Source organism: Quercus suber, unplaced genomic scaffold (assembly GCF_002906115.3).
Source record: "Quercus suber isolate HL8 unplaced genomic scaffold, Cork oak 2.0 scaffold_76, whole genome shotgun sequence".
In the NCBI taxonomy this organism is placed as follows: Eukaryota; Viridiplantae; Streptophyta; class Magnoliopsida; order Fagales; family Fagaceae; genus Quercus; species Quercus suber.
The window spans coordinates 312,764-332,475 of record NW_027069541.1 but is presented as its reverse complement, the minus strand read 5'-3'; the positions used below and the strand labels follow the sequence as shown (position 1 = coordinate 332,475).

The following is a 19,712-nucleotide window of genomic DNA, read 5'->3' as shown; positions in this document are numbered from 1 at the left end:
CACTTTTACATAAGTCCACACTTACATTACTTTTGTTAGTACCAATCACAACATATCACTTCAGCAATTGTGAAAATTGTTGTGTTTCTAAAGTTATTTGCATAGTTTCCAAGAAGAGGGGGGGAGAACAACTGAAATCTTGAGATAAAGACACTATCTCACGTAATCAGTTGTTGCACACCTGTGTGTCTGTACACACTGATATGCCCATTTCAAGTATTTGCCAAAAAATAAAGCATTGCGTATTACTATTACTATATTAGTACTTCGAAAAAAAATGCCAGGTAACAACTGGTACAAAAAGGAGGAAGTAAACAAGAGCAAAGAAAAGTGTATCAATTATCATTAAAATAAACAATAAATTAATTAATAAAGTAAAACGAGGAAGTTGCAATAACCTAGGCAACGTATACTTGAAATGGATTTGAATTATGTATTTTGATATAGCCAGCTATCTATAAAAAACTGAAATAAAAGAAAATAATGAGCTGGCTAAAAGTAGCTAAACATTTGCCAACCCGAGAAACACAATCAAGTTGCATCCTCTCTCTCTCTCTCTCTCTCTCTCTCTCTCCGTTTGTCATTATGCAACATAAATCATGGATTATCTTCGGAACAATCTATGCAACTCTTGTGCAAGTATGCCTAACTCTTGACTCCATTTCGGGAGATGATAAGATAGTCAGCTTGCCAGGGCAGCCAAAGGTTAATTTCCAGCAATATGGGGGATACATAACCATTGATGAAAGACAACACAGAGCTCTTTTTTACTATTTTGCTGAAGCAGAAACAGAACCAGCTTCAAAGCCTCTAGTACTTTGGTTGAATGGAGGTAAATTCACATTAATCTATTTGTTAAACTCAGCTTCAAATCCTTACTGACTTGTATGAATTCAAAAGAAAAAAAATTGAAATCCTTGAATGAATTTTGAAGGTCCTGGCTGTTCATCAATTGGTGCCGGAGCATTTTGTGAGCATGGGCCCTTTAGACCAAGTGGAGACATTCTGGTCAAAAATTATTATAGCTGGAATAAAGGTATACCCATAAAACTTTATCTTCAACTTTTTGAATGTGGAATGTGCATGTGTGTTCATAACATTATTATTAAAGTGAAAAAGGAAGGTCTATTTTCTAAATTTCACTTTGCAACAGGAGCAAATATTTTACTCAAGTAAATAGTTGGATTTACTTCTAGTTTCTCTTTTGTTACTGTTACAGAAGCAAATATGTTATACCTGGAATCCCCAGCAGGAGTTGGATTCTCCTTCTCTGCTAATAAATCTTTCTATGACTCCGTGAACGATGAACTCGCAGGTTTTGATTTCAGAACTTCTACCTTCAAGCCTAAGAGTACCACAGAAAGAGATATTCTTATTATTTTACAAATATCATTATTGAACTGAATTAATTAATTTCATTAGCTAACTTCAGGTGTAGCATAAATGGGCTTACATTTATACTTCAGACTGACATTAAAACTATGTAGCATCATTTCATTAAGAAAGAAAACCTGGAGATTTGCTCCCATAGAAAAGATGTTATTCATGGTGGTAGTATTTTATCTAATATAGATTCCGAATTTGTTCACCAACAGCACAAGATAATCTCGAGTTCCTTCAGCGCTGGTTCACAAAATTCCCAGAATACAAAGGTAGAGATTTGTTCATCACAGGGGAGAGTTATGCAGGTATATTCCAAGTAGATAAAAATAACTTGCTCTTAATGAAACCACACAAAAATTTAGAGAGGAGAGAGTGCTGAAAATTCTGCTTCTTGCTAGGACATTATGTTCCACAACTCGCACAGCTCATTATTAAACAAAATGTGAAGTTCAATCTCAAGGGCATAGCTGTAAGTAAAAGATCACAATTTAGAAAGATAAATGAAGTTAAATGCAGTACTTTTTAGTATGTGCTCAAACTTTCTTTCCTGCAGATAGGGAATCCTCTACTGGAGTTCAATATTGATTTCAACTCCAGGGCTGAGTTCTATTGGTCTCACGGATTGATATCCGATTCAACTTATGAAAGTTTCACTTCCATCTGTAATTACTCCCAAATCAGAAGACAGTCAACAAGTCGCACTCTCACTCCTGTTTGTTCTAGAGTAATAAGACAAGTTTCAAGAGAAATTAGTTACTCCGTCAACACGTATGATGTCACTCTTGATATCTGTTTACCATCAATTCTTTCACAAGCCCAGGTGTTGAATCAACTGGTGAGGCTCAGCTTTTTCTCAATTCAAATTTTCTTCTTTGCATGCCTTGTACATGTATGGAAACTCTGTTTCCCCTGTTTCTTGTACCTACATGTTTTCCTCTGGGCTAATTTGATCTCACTTACAGCAAGATACAGAGAAAATAGATGTTTGTGTGGAAGATGAAACAGATAAGTACTTGAACCGGAAAGACGTACAGCAGGCTTTCCATGCTCGACTTGTTGGAGTCTCAAATTGGACTTTCTGCAGCGAGTAATAATCTTACACTTCTTGATGTTTGTATTACAATCAAATAGTATTTAAATTTTCCATGCCTATTTAAAAATGAAATGATTCCGTCACAAGAGTAACATGACAAGGACCCCTAAATATTAAAATTGTTTCAATTAATTCCAACTCCTCAAAAATGTGTTAATTATAATATTATTGTGATGAATAATGAAATTTAAAGTTGTTTAAGTTTGAAATCATTTTCAGTGCTTCAAATATGTTGGTAAGTAGTTAAAGTACCACGTGACCAACATAAGCTTCTTGTTAATAGTATGCATTGTTTTTCTCCTCTGACCATCATTTATGTTAGGACGTGCACTTTCAAAGTAATTCATTATTTTACCTGATAAGCTCTTCTTTCAAAGTTAGTTTATGGTTGTGTTCTTTTATAACAGTGTCATCAAATATGAAATGCAAAATCTTGAAGTACCTACAATCCATGTTCTGGGTGAGCTTGCCAAATCAGGCATCCGGGTCTTAGTATACAGGTATATAAAAATATGATTAATTTAGATAGTTTATCATCCATGATTTCATCAAATATGTAAGTCTGTCAGATTAGAAATAATGATGAATATTGCATCTCTATAGTGGAGACCAAGATTCTGTCATCCCACTTACTGGGACACGAACACTCGTAAATGGACTTGCCAAGGAGTTGGGACTAAATACAACTGTGCCTTACAGAGCGTGGTTTGGAGGAACACAGGTTAGTTTTATGAGAATAAGTTAAATAACAAACATAAATGTTAAAACGCAGCCTTTACTTAGTCTTTCACATTTCTGACTTACAGGTTGCTGGATGGACACAAGTATATGGAAATATCTTGTCTTTTGCAACCATTAGAGGAGCAGCTCATGAAGCTCCATTTACACAGCCAAAGAGATCACTTGTGCTATTTAGTTCATTTTTGGCGGGAAAGTCAATGCCAGAATCAGCCTCATTGACTGAGCATTGAGCAATGGGATTTTTGCGGTGAACAGTGCGTACAAAGTTGCCTACAAGATGCTGAAGGAATGTACAAGATTTAAGCAACCATATTGTTTCGTTTTGAATTTTTTTCATCAACTTCTCATTGCAACAAAATGTACTGCAGAAGTATAATTCAATGGTTGCCCTTGCTGATTTAATGGTAAAAACCGAGTATGTCCTGCCATGATATGTTATATAGCAAAAATCTATACTGCCAATTAGGTTATCATTGACAGCAGAGGCAGAGGAATTGATAGTTTGACAACTAGCACTGGACTAGATGCATTATTCTAGTAGTGCTTGTTTGAGTTTTAGAGACCGTGGGAAGGAAGTATATATGATGCCGGAAATGTTTAAGAAATTGAAAAATGATCAGAAAAATAATGGGACTTTGATACACTTTCATTAAGGTGATAATTGCCCCCACACAAAAGAGTTTATTATTTAGGTCGTCAATAATAAACACATAGCAAATCTAAACTTTCCTTTTAAAAGAAATTCCTACAAAATTTGTGTATTTGACTATGATTTAGGACATTAATTTATAGATAAGTCTCTAAGAAAATGAAAAATGATCTAAAAATAAAATAATGGGACTTCCTTCACACAACAGAGTTCGTTGTTAGAATGTTCTAAAATCATATGTCCGTAAGTTCTCTCAATTATTTTATTTCTTAGTGTGTGTTACTTTATATATCCTCAAAAAGCTTTATAAACTTTTAATACGGGACTAGTCCTAAAACATAAACCTATTTCCTTTCATATTACAATCTACGATACAATGTTTTTAATAGGAAGCACAAAGAAAATTTTATTTTAATTTAGCCTTATTTTTGTAATTCAATAATTTGGATTTACCAAGTCAATAAGAAATAACGTTTTCTAAGTCGACTAGAATTTTGAGTTTTGTTTTAACTCCAATGCAAACACTTCACAAATTTATGGTCAATAAGAAAATTTCTTGGAATTTTTCAATGTTGTAATGTTAAATTGTATTTATTGTTTCTTTTATTCAGTTTTCGTGTTGCCTTACTTAAATTTTGGTATGAAAGCAAAATTCGGGTATATTAATGTAACTAAAGCATAAGGTTCAACATGACTCATCCTTCCACCGACGAGCCACTTCTTTAGCTCCCATTTTCGTGCAAGGACACCCACAATGTAGTTCCGAATTCATCATCTTCGTGCCTAAAGTGGTCCTGATCTTTTTGGAAATTGGATTTGGAACCACAAATAATGCACATGCGTCATGATTGAAAAATGACGAGGTTATGTCACCACCAACTTCGTTACCTAAATGTGAATACAATCCAAGTGTTTTTACTAAAAGAATCCAGAATATGTTTGCTCCCATTTTTTGCGGGAGTGGCTTTGAGGAAAAGTGGGCATTAGTGGCCATTATATTCTTCTGGAACTCATTTCGACCTTTCCCTTGAGGCAGTGTAGATGGTTGGCTGCGTGTAATGATGTGATGTACTGATTAAATTAAGAGGCCACTTGGGGTTTTGGATGAAGCAATCAAACAAATACCTTGAAAATAATTCTACTTTATGAGAAAAAGTCATACCCAGGTGCTTGTCCTGATTGCTATTTTATTGCAGGCAGATTGAACTTGGATATAATTAGGAACTTAAAACTTTGGTACATGCTTTACCCTTACCATCTATGTCACTTGTATTTTGACTTGAACACCATACCTCGACTCAATCCTAAGATTTAACATGCATACCTGTTTTTTTCTTTATTTGATGACATAAGGGAACTTCACTCAAACTAGTTACATGTCGCAGAACATACTGTATTAAGTATCATAAAAGAAAACATGCATACTTGTTACTAATGGTTTCTAACAAATCTGCTCCACATTTCTTGGATGAAAACACTTAATCCAGGAAGGTCGGTAACTATACAGTGTTGAGTTGGGGACTACTAGCACATGGAGTAATTGCTGACATTCTAGAGCAACGGCTAGAGTACGTGTATTCTTGACATTCTAGAGCAACGGCTAGAGTACGTGTATTCTTTCCCTGAACTTCCTTTACTACAAATTTTGTTACATGAGTATTATTGGGTTATACATACGAACTAAAACTTCATTGGCTGCATGTCTCTTTCATAGTATCAGAAATATACTGCTTGATCTGTAGAATTATGCCACATTAAAACACCAAGTTGCAATGTAGTAAAAAATAAAAAATGAAAAATAAAAATAAAAAGATGATTTATTGTCATGAATATCCTTACTAAGATAACAGAAAAGTTTTAGTTTCTTTCATCTAAAGGAAAAGCACAAAGCAGAATGGAAATGCCTAGCAGGATCAGGTAACATACTAATTGTTACCAGATGACTCAGATCTACTAAGACGTATCATGAACTATTTCAACATGGAGCATAAAGTCACAGGTCATATAGTACATTATTCAAGAAGTGTCCCCAATATATCTTCATCCCGATACAGATGATAGCTGAAATGAGTTCAAAAAGAAATCCCATTAGAATTTAATCACAAAAATCATGCATCATACTTGGATATAATGAAATGGATCACATTTGAAACAAAGTTAAACAGCAGAGAAAGTAGCTCTGGGTTGGACTTTGGAGACAGCAATTTTTTTCTTCGAACTGTTGTTCAAAGAAATGAGTATATTAACATAAGAAATTTCTTCTCAATCCTTTTTCCCTTAATGTTATTGTTAGGGAGATTAGACCTTAGAGAGATTCAATTGAGTAGGTAATATAACATATGTGAACACCACTTGATCCAAAAGCTTACACTTATGAATTTGAGCTCAACTATGTTATATCAACCACTTGCTCTGGTCATTTTTATTCAACATGAGACTTCACTCACACATGTATACCCAACAGTTATTTAGTTGAATGCTAGATTTTTTTTTTTTTTTAAATAAAAAACTTTTTTGAGAAAGAAACGATATTTTATGTACACGGGAAGTATACACAATTCTTTATTACATAGGAAGCATACACAAAAATCTAAAATCTTCTCTAGAATAATACAGAAAAGATTTATAATCTAAATGAAAGAAATCTACAAGTGAATGCCTATCATTATTTCCCATGCAATGAGATCACTCAAACATAGATCTCACCAATGAAGAGATTTCATCTCCTCTTGATAAATTAGCATACAAAGTGTCAAACAATAATTGCACAAATTACAATTCCCAAATCATGAAAGCTCTTACGAAGTGAATATTCCAAGATCTTTTTTTTTATGAGTAATTAATGATATTTTATTGAAATAGGAGATTACTTCATGTTCACAATGATGAACACAAGTATCTAGAAAATTACAAAGAAATGAAGAATCATACAGGAAATCCAAGTGAGTCTTGGAACTCATGAATGGAACTACAATGAGTATAACCCCATGCACAAAAGCATCTTTGTTTGCCACAGAAAATTGAGAACAAATCTGGAAATAATTCTTTTAGAGGTTGACTCCTGCACCAAATATTGTACAAAACCTCACTCTACGACCATCCCCCACCACATAATAAATGTAGCTCATAAATGATAAATCTCTCCCAACCCACCAGGATGCTTTGCCAAAGGCTACAGCCGTACATACTTCTTACAACCCTCATTGTCTACTGACCCTGATCTTACTCATACTTCATTCTGACAACCTATCTCCATAGATTATGATCTCCTTCCATCCCATATCTGCATAACTATTTACCCAACAGAGATTGATTAGAAGCGCACAATTTTCTTACCCCCCCCGCCCCCCAAACCCTGAATAATCCCCCAGCACTCCCCACAAAAAACTCTGCCACAACCTTTCCAATCTATTAACCACATTATTGGGGATGGTAAATAGTGATAAATTATAGGATGAGAGGCTAGCTAGATAATGTATGTACTTTTTAATTCTTATTAGCATAAATTTCAAACTAGTCTAGTTTGCAATTGTCTGTGACATTTCAAGTCTTTGACGTAGTGCAAGTAGATTAGTTTGATTTCCTATTTTCCATACACCAGTAAGTCTTCCAGCAATCATATGTTGGTCCACATAAGGTAAACATATCCATCCAATGCATTGGCAATAATACTTCGAACATTATGTTAATGACAAGATAAAAGTTATTCAAAATCACATGAACAATTACCCATAACTGTCCAGCCTAGTATAATGCGACTACTTCAGCTAAGGAACTTGAAAGGTTAGCTTCTACAAAATGGGCTTTTTAAGTTTTAATGGCCTCAAAACCAACATCCAGTCTTTCTGTCATATGATCAAAGTTCCTACCATGCATGGAGCCCCAACAGCAACATGACTGATGGATAACTGTCCATCAGGGCAAACACCTAATCTGAACAGAAGAGGGAGAAGGGGGCGGGGGGGGACATTGGGATCCAGAAAATCCTTTAAAAATCTGGGAATTTTAGAATATATTGTTAGAATCAAAGTTATCAGGTTGATGAACTGGATTGTAATTTCTCAAAGTGAACTAAAATTTGAATTTCTAGAATGAAAGAGTAATTGGAAACCGGCTATGGTAATAACCAATGATCACTAGCTCCAAATGAGATCCCCTTTTATAAAAGGCATAGTGGAGGGTAAATCATGGGTTTAAGACCCACCAAGTGAATGGGTCACTAGTCCACAACTCAACATGACACCCTTCTAGTTGCCTTCTTTCTTAAGAAACACTCATAGAACCTAGTAATGTGCTAACATAAACATGAAATTGAGAAAAAAGGAGCAATATATTCAAGCATTGTTGTAAAATCAAGTATTCTGCCATGTATACTACAATATACATAAAATTCCCAACTATATTGAGAAAGAAATAGGGAAATATGTGCAAAAAAATAAACTACTTTTCATACACAATCGCAATCAAATTATGTGCAAAATTTCAAATCGTCATCTTTAATATTTGTAAGAAAGGAAAGGAAATATATATATACACACACACACACACACATATATATACACTAGCCTTTGAGCACGTGCTCGCGCGTGCTCAGAGACTCTTCTATTTTTTTGGATAAAAGTTAATAATTTGCATCTATTATAATTTAGAAAAAAAAAAAAATTCAAACAAATAAAAAGGATAACTTTTAGAGATAAGCAGTCACTGTAATTTCGTTTTTAAACGTGAAGGGAAAAAAAATCCTAAATTTTAGGAATTCTCTTTTTGAATTCAAAATGAAATTTGTTATTTGACATTTATGACCTTATTTTTAAATGAAGTTACCATTCATTAATGAGGGTATTTTTGAACCACATAAAAGTCCAGTTGAAAGAGGAGAATCCTCTTATATATAGTATAGATATATATATATATACATGCACACTTCCACCAATGTTGAAAATGTGAATCATAAATGGGGTTAAAAATGAGCACCTTTTGTGACGAAAGTTAAAGAAAATAACAACAATTAAAGCTTGAGCCCCAAAACTTTTTCCATTTTCAATGGTAATTATATCAAGTACCACAAATTTTCCATTTTCATCCTCCTCATGCGTCCTATGCCTCGAATTGGGTTACTCAATTCCCTCCAATCTCTTATATCACGTCCATTAAATTTTTTTATCAAAACAACTTTTCCATACGTCTTTAATATCAGCTTCCTTTACTAGCACTCTTTGATCTTTATCTTTAATGCTCTTGACACAATTTAAGTTTCTTGTTTTCATTTCCCTTGTCTTAACAAGTTTATAAATGTTCTTTTTTTTTCATTCTTTACTTCCCTTTTTGCAACATTATAATTTTCATAAGCAGCCTTATCTATACGTATAGGTAGACTTCTATATCTCTCTTTAATCTAACAGTTGCTTGAATATCCTCATTCCACCACCAAGTCTCCTTATTCAGTCACCCATATCCTTTAGATTCTCCAAGTACTTCTTTAACCACTCTATTCGTCTAGACCCAACTTGTTTCTCTCCCTTCAAACTCCACCACTTATTTCTTGAGTTTCTATCTAATATCTTTTCTTTTCCATTCTAATGCAAATATCTAGTACCAACAACCTATGTTGAGTGGATACACTTAACAACATCTACTATCAAATTATCAAGTAAGGATGAGATCTATTTGACAAACATTTGTCCCATTTTAAAAGTAATTAAGTGTGATTCCCTCTACTGAAACTAAGTATTTCTTAATATCAAATCATATGCTATTGCAAAGTCTAGAATGACATCTCCTAATTCATTCCTTAATCCTTACTCCATATCCCTGGCCTCCACAAACTCTTTCAAAACCTCACATTATCTTTTCCAACATGACCATTTAGGTCTCCTCCAATAAAAAAAGATTTCTCATTCTTCCAACCCTATTTAAGGAGCATATGCATTGACTATGTTAATTGTCACTTCTCCTAAAAAAATTATATTAACATAATTCTATCCCCTATCCTCCCCTAACCTCAACAACTTCTTTATGAATTTTATCCATGATTATCCCTACCACATTTCTAATTTAATCTTTTCATGTATACCATAATTTATATCTTGTATATATTTCTCAATATTTCTCCAATAAAAAGAAAATAAGTCCTTAAATGTTTTCTTTTTTAATTTAAATTTAATTACTTACCAAACAATGAAAACTACTTTTTATCCAGAAATTTCAACAATAAGTAATCTTTAGACCACCACAAACAGCTTAAGAGTGCACACATCCTATATATCATGTATCACATCAAGGGATTGAGTTGAATTGCAGCCAATGCAAGGACTAAACCTTTCCATGTGGAAACTTTAAATATATATATATATATATAAACTCAGGAAGGTTCAGCAGTTGTTCTATCATATATATGTCCACAGAAGCAAAGGAATCAGCAATTGAGAGAGCAAAGCCTAAAATGTGCTGTCCAACTTGAAAACTAACAACAACACTAGCTGATACCCTCATGATACCCTCTTGGGGTAAACAAACTGAAGTCTTTGTAAAGTTCTAAAGAGAAACAAACCACAAAAACTATGATGCTGATCCATATAAAATGTATAAAAAAAATTTAAAAAGCCACAGAAAGACATACTATTACAATATATAATTAGAAAAGCATAACAGCTGGAAGAAGAAAATAACACATACTCTTTATCACCAAGCTTCACTTGAGTTCCACCAAATTCAGGTAAAAGGACAGTGTCTCCTTCTTTTACACTAATGGGGATCAAGTTTCCCTCTCTATCACGAAGCCCGGAACCCACAGCCACAACTTTTCCAGAGTTCATCTAAAGCATCAAACCAGAGAAAATCTCACTAATATGAGTCTTAAACTGATGTACCAAATAAGAACAAGGAAATAAGGATAAACAGAAGAACACAGCATCAAACAAGAAATTGCAAACAAATGGCTTATACTAATAAAGTTTGATATTTTCTCTGCCAGTTTGCTAAGAATCAGTAGCAAAGGAAAGAACCACACACTTTAAATTTAGATATCTTTCATTTTTGAGGACCCAAAACTCAAAATTTTCCCAATAGCCCAATATAGCTTTTCTCCCCCACATACAAAAGCCTCTTTTTCTCCAACTGACTAACAAGAACAATAACTGGACAAGTATCACCCCTGGCACCAGATAATGCACATAAAATCATAATATTCTAACGAGAAAAATTCAGAACAAGAAAACATTATAAAGGAAAAAATGTTCTGCTTAATATTCACTAGGAATAACCAGTACCCACTAACCAAAAATATATCAAACAAAAAAAAAAAAAAACCCACATTTAATCTAACACATTTATTGTGTCAATTTAGTTATACAAGAATGAAAATTTCTCCATATTTTATCCACATAAACAGTACCCAGAAACAGAAAATCATCACCTTCTGTCTACTTGCTGAGAAAACGATGGAAAACATAGAAACAAATTTAAAAAGCAACAAGCTTTGAATCTCACACTCAACTCAACCTAGTACATTTCTTTGACATAGTATTTTACAAATATTTCGAATTAACGGAAACCACAAGACACGAGACTAAAAAATCATTCATGGGTTTACTTAATTTTCCTAAGATTTCTCAGAAAACCAACACATTGATTAGAAAAAGCATATAAAGATATAACCTTTATTCAAAAAATTAAAAAGTGGGTGTTGTTGTGATTGAAGGAATTAGACCGACCTTGGTGGCCTTCTCAGGGAGCAAGATTCCGGCATTGGTTTTGGCTGGAGGGACGACTTTCTCGATCAAAACACGATTCAGCAGTGGAATAAAACGCTTAGCCATCTCAGAAAACCAAAGAAGCAAAGCACAGAGAGGCCGAGGTTTTGAAAAGTCTGTTTCTATGTAGGGTTTTACTAATAAGGGTTTATCAGTTTGTCCAGGACTGGAAATTGCAAAAAAGTCCTCAGGTCTGGAGGGGAAAATGGGCTTTTAACCTTAGTTTTTTTTTAATATTTAGCACAGCGTCCTTTTTGAAACTATTAAGTACGCATTCCTATTTTGAAATTCAAATATCTAAAAATCGAGTTTAAGTGTAACTTAATTTTCATTGAAATTTAATTTTTAGAAAATTGAATTTTAAGTAAGTTCAATCACCTAAATTTTTTAAAAAATTTAAGTAGAACTCGACATTGTTAATGTCGAATTACACTTAAAAATATACATAGAACTCGATTTTGAGAATATCAAGTTTTACACAAAACTAGACCCTTTTGGATATACACCACTGTAAGATTCTCTAAAAAAAATCTTCTCCCCTCTCTCCGTATGTGTGTGTTAAAAAATACTTAGTATTCTAAAAAAAAAATTTACACAAAACTCAATTTTGTTAAAATCGAGTTTCAAAAACAGGGCATTTTGCTAAATAGTTTCAAAATTATGGACAAATGCTCATTTTCCCCTAGGTCTAGATCTCTCTTCATAGTTTTTGGAGGGGTTATTATGTAAATTCACATTTGATCTAAGGTTGACAATGTAAAGTTTGACCTCAATTAAGGTTGTGCATACAACCCACTGTCCTAACCCAACCTAACTCAACATCACATTTAGTTTTTCGTGAGCCGATAAGTTGGATCGAGTAATTTATTTTTTTAAGCTTGAGTTGGGTCGAGTTCGAGCTAGCATAATTGGCAAACCATCTAATCCGAGGAATCATTTGTGACTGTATTTAATCTTGAAAATAATTGAAATCTTGAAATTGTAACAATTTGAAAGGGTTTTACAATTTTGTCATTTTGAATCTCATTTGTTGAAAATTGTTTCAAAATTTTATTTTTACTTAATCTATTCTTTTTTGGTGTGGATGGAAAGTTTATTTCTTATAAAGAACTTGGTAGCTTTACCTTAAAATGACCTCCTATTTAGTCGTTTGGTAACTCTTTTAATCAAGGGTCATGTTAACGGATACTCTTAGAGCAATTGTTAATAAATCATAACAAGAAAGTTTTTGTACCACTTTTATGGGAAATATAAAAAGTTGTCAACAACATTTATTATTTTATCATTCTCCCAATAAAATGTTTCTAAAATTACTTTTTAAACGGGCATTGGTTTACATTTCCCTTTAATCAAATATTAAGGATATTATTGACTCATGTGTATTGGGGTTTTAGACTTGTTAAAGTATCAGCTCTGTGAGTACAAGGCCGGCCCAAGGCCTGGGGAACTTAGGCCTAGGCCTAAGGTCCTCACCACAAAAAATATTTACCCTTTACAAAAAAAAGGCCCCATCCCATTGTAAAAGGCCCAAAATTTTATAAAAAAAATATGAATTTTTTCAAATTGTTGTGCACTTTTTATTATAGATTTACAAATTGACATGTTACCAATCACAAAAATGTATTTTAAATATTCATTAATTACATTATTAACGCTCATCAATCACTATTATTTCACATTATATTTTGTGAATATTTTGTAGTACCTTTAGCATTTTTCTTTTTTATTTCTAACAAGGCTTTAAAAAAAATTTGCAAATGTGTTAGATGATTAATGATGATTAATCTGTCCTAATAGTTTGAAATTTTAATATTTGTAAACTAATCTACTATAAAGCCACACATCAATTAATATCATAGATTATAAATTTTTTTATAAATGTAATCAACTATGTATCGTTATATATCCAAGATAAATTAATTTTCTTTAATTTTTTTTTTGTTAAATTAATTTTCAACTATGATATTCAATTCTCGATATGAAATTAACCTTAGTTTTAGTTAGTATTATTCATTAACTTATGTATTTAATACATTTGTGGGGTCATGGGCCCAGATCATACAACCGGATTTTGGGCTTAAGGCCAAGCCGAGGATAAGGGGCCGTCCGAGGATGGGTAAGTATAGCCAAGGAAACTTATGTTAGTGGATAAGGAAGACAATATTGAACATAATGACCTAGGAGTTTTTGCCAAGAATGAATCTGTCCTCGGCTAGCCAAGGCTGAGGTCTGTAAAGGATGCTTGCCATCTAGAGGTGCGATCCATGAAGCTCTGGAAATATGGATAAGCGTTGCAGGAACAAAAGACAGAAGAATCCCAAAATATCTTGGGAAAAGCTGCTATCACCGCATTGAATGCACTCCAGCTAACTCCCTGGCCTCATTAATGAGGAAGTGACCTTCGCACAGTATTATTGCAGCCTTGCAACCACCCCAGAAGATTGCTAGAGGGGGCTGATGAGACAAATATCAGGATAAACCATCAACTGTCCATGTGTTGGATAAAGGTGAAGGAATATATGTAGTATAAATAAGGGTAGAGACTTAGAGAAAGGGGGACCGAAAAAATAGAGAAGAGGCACTGTAGCAATCTAAATTACACTTGTACTCTGTATTAGTCAATTTATATGGAGACCTACCTCCTCGGACAGTGAGTTCGTCTCCTCGAACAATGAATTCGTTCAGCTCTATGTCCCTAGTTCTTGCTTAATCATCTCCTACGTTCATACTAGCCGTTGTCCAATTCATTAGCACCTAGTTCTTTAACCCACTCTCTACAAATTCATTATACTGGGCTCACTGATCCAAGATCTCATACACCTTGGGCTTGGGTTGCAAAACGTGTCCCCACAATTGGCGCTGTCTGTGGGAAGAGCTTGTGTGATAGTGAGTGCAACGGTTAGTCATGGTAGGATCAAGCTCCCATCAGCAAGAGTCCCTAGAGAAGACCATTTTGGCAGTGGTGCATGCTATACAAAAGCTTCCCCATTATTTCCAAGAACACATATAGTTGTTGTCATAACTCCACTTCCGCTCAGGTCTACATTTCGAAATATTGATTACGCAGGGAGGATTGCTAAATGGGGCACAGTTTTAGGGGCTCTTGACATCAAGTGTATGCCTTATACTTGTGTCACGGGGCTAGTTCTTGCGAATCTAGTGGCCGAGTTTGCTGAACCTCCACGAGAGGAAGTGGCAGCAACACAGAGCAAAATCTAAAGAGGACAATACTTGCTACTTGGGGCTGAGCCTTATAAGGCACCCGAGGAAAGTATTTAAATGTGAACCTTAGTCATCCCTGTAGTCTTCGGACCAGATGCTAAGGGGAAGTTAACACTCTGTTACTACTGCTACACATGCAAAGTAGAGCAAGTCTCAAAAACTGCTACCTCATGCTGTGGTAGTGCACTTGGAGCTGAGCCTTATAAGGCACCTGGGAAAAATGTTTAAATGTGAACCTTAGTCATACTTGTAGTCCTCGGACCAGATGCTAAGGGGAAGTTAACATTCTGTTACTACTGCTACACATGCGAAGTAGAGCAAGTCTCAAAAACTGCTACCTCAAGCTGTGGTAGTGCACTCGGGGCTGAGCCTTATAAGGCACCCGGAAAAAGTGTTTAAATGTGAACCTTAGTCATGCCTGTAGTCCTCGGACCAGATGCTAAGGGGAAGTTAACACTCTGTTACTACTGCTACACGTGCGAAGTAGAGCAAGTCTCAAAAACTGCTATCTCATGCTGTGGTAGTGCACTCAGGGCTGAGCCTTATAAGGCACCCAGGGAAAGTGTTTAAATGTGAACCTTAGTCATGCCTGTAGTCCTCGGACCAAATGCTAAGGGGAAGTTAACACTCTGTTACTACTGCTACACATGCAAAGTAGAGCAAGTCTCAAAAACTACTACCTCATGCTGTGGTAGTGCGCTCGGGGCTGAGCCTTATAAGGCACATAGGGAAAGTGTTTAAATGTGAACCTTAGTCATGTCTGTAGTCCTCGGACCAAATGCTAAGGAGAAGTTAACACTCTGTTACTACTGCTACACATGCGAAGTAGAGCAAGTCTCAAAAACTGCTACCTCATGCTATGGTAGTGCACTCGGGGCCGAGCCTTATAAGGCACCCGGGGAAAGTGTTTAAATGTGAACTTTAGTCATGCCTGTAGTCCTTGAATCAGATGCTAAGGGGAAGTTAACACTCTGTTACTACTGCTACACATGCGAAGTAGAGCAAGTCTCAAAAACTGCTACCTTATGTTGTGGTAGTGCACTCAGGGCTGAGCCTTATAAGGCACCCAGGGAAAGTGTTTAAATGTGAACCTTAGTTATGCCTGTAGTCCTCGGACCAGATGCTAGGGGAAGTTAACACTCTGTTATTACTGCTACACATGCGAAGTAGAGCAAGTCTCAAAAACTGCTACCTTATGCTGTGGTAGTGCACTCGGGGCTGAGCCTTATAAGACACCCGGGGAAAGTGTTTAAACTTAAACTCAATCATGCCTGTAGTCCTTGGACCAGATGATTAGAGGTAGTTAACACTCCAGGCCATCTTCGCCAAGTGTTTAAACTTAAACTCAATCATGTCTGTAGTCCTCGGACCAGATGATTAGAGTTAGTTAACACTCCAGGCCATCTTCGCTAAGTGTTTAAACTTAAACTCAATCATGCCTGCAGTCCTCGGACCAGATGGTTAGAGTTAGTTAACATTCAACGGCAACTTTCCCAAGTGTTTAAACTGAAACTCAACCATGTCTGAGTCCTCGGACCAGATGATGTGGGGAAGTTAGCACTCTGGCATCTCTCTAAATGATTAAATAGAACCTTAGTTATGCATAGATCCTTGGACCACATGCTTTGGAAAAATTAACACACATGGTATCTTTCTATAAGTGTCAAGATAGACCCAAAATTATAACCAACTCCTCGGATTGGTAGCTCTGAAAGGAGCAATTTATAGTACAAATATGGGGCGTGAAATAGCACTCATCCGGGTGTAAATCGAAGGATTAAAGCAGAATTAACTCTTAAGAATTCAAAACCCCACCTTTTTCCTCGGATGAGAGGAAAAAACCGGAGTTTTGAGGGGCTATTGTGGGGTCATGGGCCCAGATCATACAACCAGATTTTGGGCTTAAGGCCCAAGCCGAGGATAAGGGGCCGTCCGAGGATGGGTAAGTATAGCCAAGGAAACCTATGCTAGTGGATAAGGAAGACAATATTGAACATAATGACCTAGGAGTTTTTGCCGAGGATGAATTTGTCCTCGGCTAGCCAAGGTCGAGGTCTATAAAGGATGCTTGCCATCTAGAGGTGCGATCCATGAAGCTTTGGAAATATGGATAAGCGTTGCAGGAATAAAAGACAGAAGAATCCCAAAATATCTTGGGAAAAGCTGCTGTCACCACATTGAATGCACCCCAGCTAACTCCTTGGCCGCATTAATGAGGAAGTGACCTCCGCACAGTATTATTGCAGCCTTGCAACCACCCTAGAAGACTGCTAGAGGGAGTTGATGGGACAAGTATCAGGATAAACCATCAACTGTCCACGTGTTGGATAAAGGTGAAGGAATAGATGTAGTATAAATAAGGGTTAAGACTTAGAGAAAGGGGGACCGGAAAAATAGAGAAGAGGCACTGTAGCAATCTAAATTGCACTTGTACTCTGTATTAGTCAATTTATATGGAGACCTACCTCCTCGGACAGTGAGTTCGTCTCCTCGGACAATGAATTCGTTCAGCTCTATGTCCCTAGTTCTTGCTTAATCATCTCCTACGTCCATACTAGCCATTGTCCAATTCATTAGCACCTAGTTCTTTAACCCACTCTCTACAAATTCATTGTATTGGGCTTACTGATCCAAGATCCCATACACCTTGGGATTGGGTTGCAAAACGTGTCCCCACAACATCAAATTAACCTCAATTTGATTAATATTAAATAATTTTATTTAATTAATATTTATATATAAAAGGTCCCACATATCTCTTTCACCTTAGGCCCCAAATTAGGTTGGGCCGGCCCTGTGTGAGTAAGTATTGAATATTTTGTTTTAGACTAAAGTGTACTTTAAGCCCTTATATATTTGGGGTTATTTTTATTTTGCCGCTTTACATTTCAAAACTTTCATTTTCACCCTTCATGTTTGAATTGTTTTCATATTGACTCTTTACATTTTAAATTTTTCTTTTTTGTCCTTCATATTTGGTTTGATATTCTGTTTAGCCCTTTATATTTCAAAATTTTCACTTTCATAAAAAACTAAATGAAGAGTTCAAATGAAACTATTGAAACATAAAGGGTAAATACAAAATTGAATCAAACATAAAAATCCAAAATTAAAATTTTGAAGTAAATGGCCAAAATGAACAGAACTCCAAGATTTCAAGTTTGGCCAAGCATAATATAATACTAGCCCGCACATGAATGCACATTCAATGCTTAAGACAAAAATCTACTCTTTTTTTTTTTTTTTGAGAAGGAAACACATCAAACTTTATTAAGAAAAACCAGCAATGTCATCTTGGACAACAGAACGTATGGGTGGTGGAACATCCTCCATCCACGCCGAAAAAACTGAAATACAAAGAGCAAGACAAAAATCTACTTGATCACACAGTTCTACAAGCAAACCAACTTTCCACCATTATTAAAAGGAGAGGTACCTATGCTTTGAAATAAACCTAATCGCTTCTCAAAAAAAAAAAAAAAAAAAAAAAAAACTCAGTCACCAAGGTCGACGACGGACCTGACCCTTGACAAAGGTGCGAAGCATGTATTTGATATTAAAACCCCTAGAATCGTACCCCACTTTGCAATTCTCCCTATATAGTCAGCGCTTCAAAGTAGAGATATGAGTGGGAGCTGAGTTAGGACAACAACTGTGTGTAATTGAAAAATAATAAGGGAGTTTACATGTAGCATGCACCACCGCCAAAATGGCTTCTCCAGTGGTAGGTAACGAACCTCAGCCTCATGTAGTGACTTGCTCACATAATAAATTGGCCTCTGCACACCACTATCAACCTGTATCAGCACCAAACTCACTGTATTGAAGGCTACCACAATGTAGGCAAACAAAAATTCATCTATCTCAAACCTAGACATAATGGGTGACCAAGAAAGATACTCCTTCAACTGCTGGAAAGCCAAGATACACTCCTCGGTCCATTCAAACTTATTCCACTTATTCAAAAATCGAAAGAAAGGCCTAACACCTATTTGCTAACCGAGAATGAATCGGTTCAAAGCAGCAGTCATTCCTGTTAACTTCTGGACCTCTTTGGATTTTGAGGTGGTTGCAATTGTTGATTGCCTTAATCTGATTAGGGTTGACTTCAATTCCACGGTGTGTGACCATATAGCCCAAGAACTTCCCTGATCTGACACTAAAAGAACACTTGGTTACATTAAGTCATAGCTTATGCCTCCTCAGGATCTCAAAGATACTCCTGGAGGTCATTAATGTGCTCAGATTCCAATTTTCTTTTGACCACCGTGTCGTCTATATAAGTCTCAATACTTTTCCCTAACTATGGCTCAAACATCCCTGGTCATCATCCTTTAGTAGGTAGCACCTGCATTCTTCAAACCAAAGGCAACACTTTGTAATGATAATTCCTAATAGGAGTGACAAAATTTGTCTCCTCTTGATCGTCCAAAGCCAAAGGTATCTAGTGGTAGCCTTGAAAATCGTCCAAAAAGCTCATCTGATGATGACCTACAGTGGCATCCACTAGCTAGTCTATTCGAGGCATGGGAAAAGGGTCTTTTAGGCAGGCCTTTTTCAGATCTGTAAATTCTACACATACCCGCCACTTTCCATTTTTCTTCTTCATAACCACTGTATTGACCAACCACTCAGGGTAGAACACCTCTTTAATAGCCCCAACTCGCTTAAGCTTCATCACCTTGTCTTTAACAGCGTTAGAATGATCCTTAGACAAGTGCCAAGGTGGTTGTTTCTTAGAGATGGTAGATGGATTGACATTTAAATAATGACAGATGAAGTTTGGATCCACCCTCGAAGCTTTGTAGGCATTCCAAGCGAACACATCAACGTTTCTTTGAGAAACTCTACCAGCTCTTCCTTCTCTTAAGGT

The 19,712-nt window shown here is 35.7% G+C and overlaps 2 protein-coding genes across 3 annotated transcripts; one reads left to right on the top strand and one right to left on the bottom strand.

The window, feature by feature from the left end:
- The first annotated feature begins 488 nt into the window (after positions 1-488).
- LOC112001018 (serine carboxypeptidase-like 45) lies at positions 489-3,645 on the top strand. Of its 2 annotated transcripts, XM_024033184.2 has the most exons (10): positions 490-832; positions 935-1,036; positions 1,220-1,315; positions 1,596-1,688; positions 1,782-1,852; positions 1,937-2,218; positions 2,346-2,470; positions 2,884-2,976; positions 3,080-3,197; positions 3,283-3,645. In XM_024033184.2, the coding sequence occupies exons 1-10, from the start codon at positions 586-588 to the stop codon at positions 3,445-3,447; spliced, it is 1,392 nt and encodes a 463-aa protein (XP_023888952.1). In that variant the 5' UTR covers positions 490-585; the 3' UTR covers positions 3,448-3,645. The 2 variants fall into 2 exon arrangements, with proteins under 2 accessions (XP_065629572.1, XP_023888952.1); XM_065773500.1 differs by lacking the exon at positions 1,220-1,315 and having other exon boundaries at positions 489-832.
- Positions 3,646-5,665: 2,020 nt separating this feature from the next.
- Positions 5,666-11,784, bottom strand: LOC112001019 (10 kDa chaperonin). Its single transcript, XM_024033185.2, has 3 exons — positions 11,579-11,784; positions 10,542-10,681; positions 5,666-5,927 (listed from the first exon to the last, which is right to left on the bottom strand). Exons 1-3 carry the CDS (start codon positions 11,681-11,683, stop codon positions 5,879-5,881), a joined length of 294 nt encoding a protein of 97 aa, XP_023888953.1. The 5' UTR covers positions 11,684-11,784; the 3' UTR covers positions 5,666-5,878.
- Between the last annotated feature and the right edge of the window lie 7,928 nt (positions 11,785-19,712).

Excerpts from the sequence above, each read along its gene's own strand:
- LOC112001018 (XM_024033184.2), top strand. The coding sequence starts at position 586 with ATGCAACATAAATCATGGATTATCTTCGGAACAATCTATGCAACTCTT. Across the intron at positions 1,037-1,219 it reads TTATTATAGCTGGAATAAAG|AAGCAAATATGTTATACCTG; the intron begins GTATACCCATAA and ends TTACTGTTACAG. Across the intron at positions 1,316-1,595 it reads CGTGAACGATGAACTCGCAG|CACAAGATAATCTCGAGTTC; the intron begins GTTTTGATTTCA and ends GTTCACCAACAG.
- LOC112001019 (XM_024033185.2), bottom strand. The coding sequence starts at position 11,683 with ATGGCTAAGCGTTTTATTCCACTGCTGAATCGTGTTTTGATCGAGAAA. Across the intron at positions 10,682-11,578 it reads TCCCTGAGAAGGCCACCAAG|ATGAACTCTGGAAAAGTTGT; the intron begins GTCGGTCTAATT and ends TTGATGCTTTAG. Across the intron at positions 5,928-10,541 it reads GTGAAGCTTGGTGATAAAGA|CTATCATCTGTATCGGGATG; the intron begins GTATGTGTTATT and ends AACTCATTTCAG.